This window comes from Carlito syrichta, unplaced genomic scaffold (assembly GCF_000164805.1).
Source record: "Carlito syrichta isolate Samal-C Ts95f unplaced genomic scaffold, Tarsius_syrichta-2.0.1 Scaffold130703, whole genome shotgun sequence".
Lineage (NCBI taxonomy): Eukaryota > Metazoa > Chordata > Mammalia > Primates > Tarsiidae > Carlito > Carlito syrichta.
In genome coordinates, this window is record NW_007074799.1 from 1,527 (window position 1) to 2,893 (window position 1,367).

The 1,367-nt window shown below is 71.7% G+C and overlaps 1 protein-coding gene across 1 annotated transcript in view; it reads left to right on the forward strand.

Moving 5' to 3' along the window:
• CDHR5 (cadherin related family member 5) overlaps positions 1–1,363 on the forward strand; it is a gene marked incomplete at both ends in the record, with an annotated part of 2,885 nt that extends 1,522 nt beyond the window's left edge. Inside the window, 2 exons of the mRNA XM_008049202.2 lie at positions 932–1,089; positions 1,274–1,363. Coding sequence (XP_008047393.1) covers positions 932–1,089; positions 1,274–1,363 — 248 coding nt within the window. The remainder of the gene's footprint in view (positions 1–931; positions 1,090–1,273) is intronic.
• Between the last annotated feature and the right edge of the window lie 4 nt (positions 1,364–1,367).

A 1,367-nucleotide genomic window follows, 5' to 3' on the forward strand; every position in this document is an offset into this window, starting at 1 on the left:
TCCGGGCCCTCGCCCACCCTCAGGCACGACTCTGAGGCCACCTGCCTCGCCCACACCCGGGGGGCCCCCGGACGCAGGAACTAGTGCCTCCCCCCGGCCAGCCACGCCTGGGGGGGGCTCGGGGCAAACCCCAAGGCCAGGAACCACTCAGCCGACGCCCCCCGGTGCAGGAGCCACCACCTGCACCAGACCAGCCACGCCTGGGGGGGGCTCAGGGCAGACCCCAACGCCAGGAACCGCTCAGCCGACGCCCCCCGGACCCAGCGGGAGCTCCCTGCCCCCAGGTAGCAGCCAGGCCACTTGCCTGCTCGTCTCCCTCGTCCCCCTGGCCCAGTGCTGTGGGCGGTCCCGTGAAACACCATAGGCCAGGGCCCACCCAGACCAATCGGGCTGACCATGCAGTCCCAGGGAGGGGTCTGCTCTCTCTGACAGAGGGCGACAGGTCCGGAGCCGCAGTGAGGGGAACTGAGGAAGATGTGTGGAGGGCAGGGCAGAGGCCAGAGGTGGGGTCCAGTGAACCCCGCAACTCCCAGGGCCGTTCACGCCACAGGCCCCTGTGCCTCTCCCGGCCCTCCCTGTGGCCTCAGGCCCCTGCCCGCCCCTGGAGCTGGCAGCACAGACCCCACCCCCGTGGGTCCTTTCAGCAGCCTGGCCTCCGGCCCCACTGGGTCACACAGCTCCCCACGGGGGGTCAGAAGAGCTCGCAACCCAGACCCTCAGCTGGAGAGAGTGGCCCAGGCCCGGAGGGCTTCCGGGCCACGGATGGGTTGGCACCGGGAACATCTGGGCTTCCCTGGAAGTCGCCCCTGCCCTCCCTGAGCCACGATTCTGGGGGGTCCTGTGGAACGCTGCAGGAAAAGGCTCACCCAGGCGGGCCTGGCCCGCGGCGCTGGGGTGCGCTCACGCCAGGTGTTTTTGGCAGGGATTCCAGGTGGCAGCCTCTTGGAGGGCCCGCGCTTCTCCGGGACCGACATGGCAGTCCTGGGCGGGGTGCTGGGGGCACTGCTGCTCCTGGCCCTCGTTGGCCTGGCGGTCCTGGTCCACCAGCACTACGGTCAACGGCTCAAGTGCTGCTCTGGCAAAGCTGCGGTGAGGCCCCGGGAGGGCCGGAGAAGGGAAAGGTGGCGGCGGAGCTGGCGGGAGGCGAGGCAGCCAGGACGACGGGGCGGAGGACGGAGGCTCGAAGCTGGGGAGGGGCAGAGGCCGGAGGAGGCCCCGGGTGGGGGCTGGGCCGAGGCGGGGCGGCTGAACCCTGGCCTCCGCCCGTCCCCAGGAGCCCAGCGGCTTTGACAACCAGGCCTTTCTCTCCGACCCCGAGTCCAACTGGGCGCCGGCCCCAAACGTCGAGCGCGGCCCGGAGCCCGTGG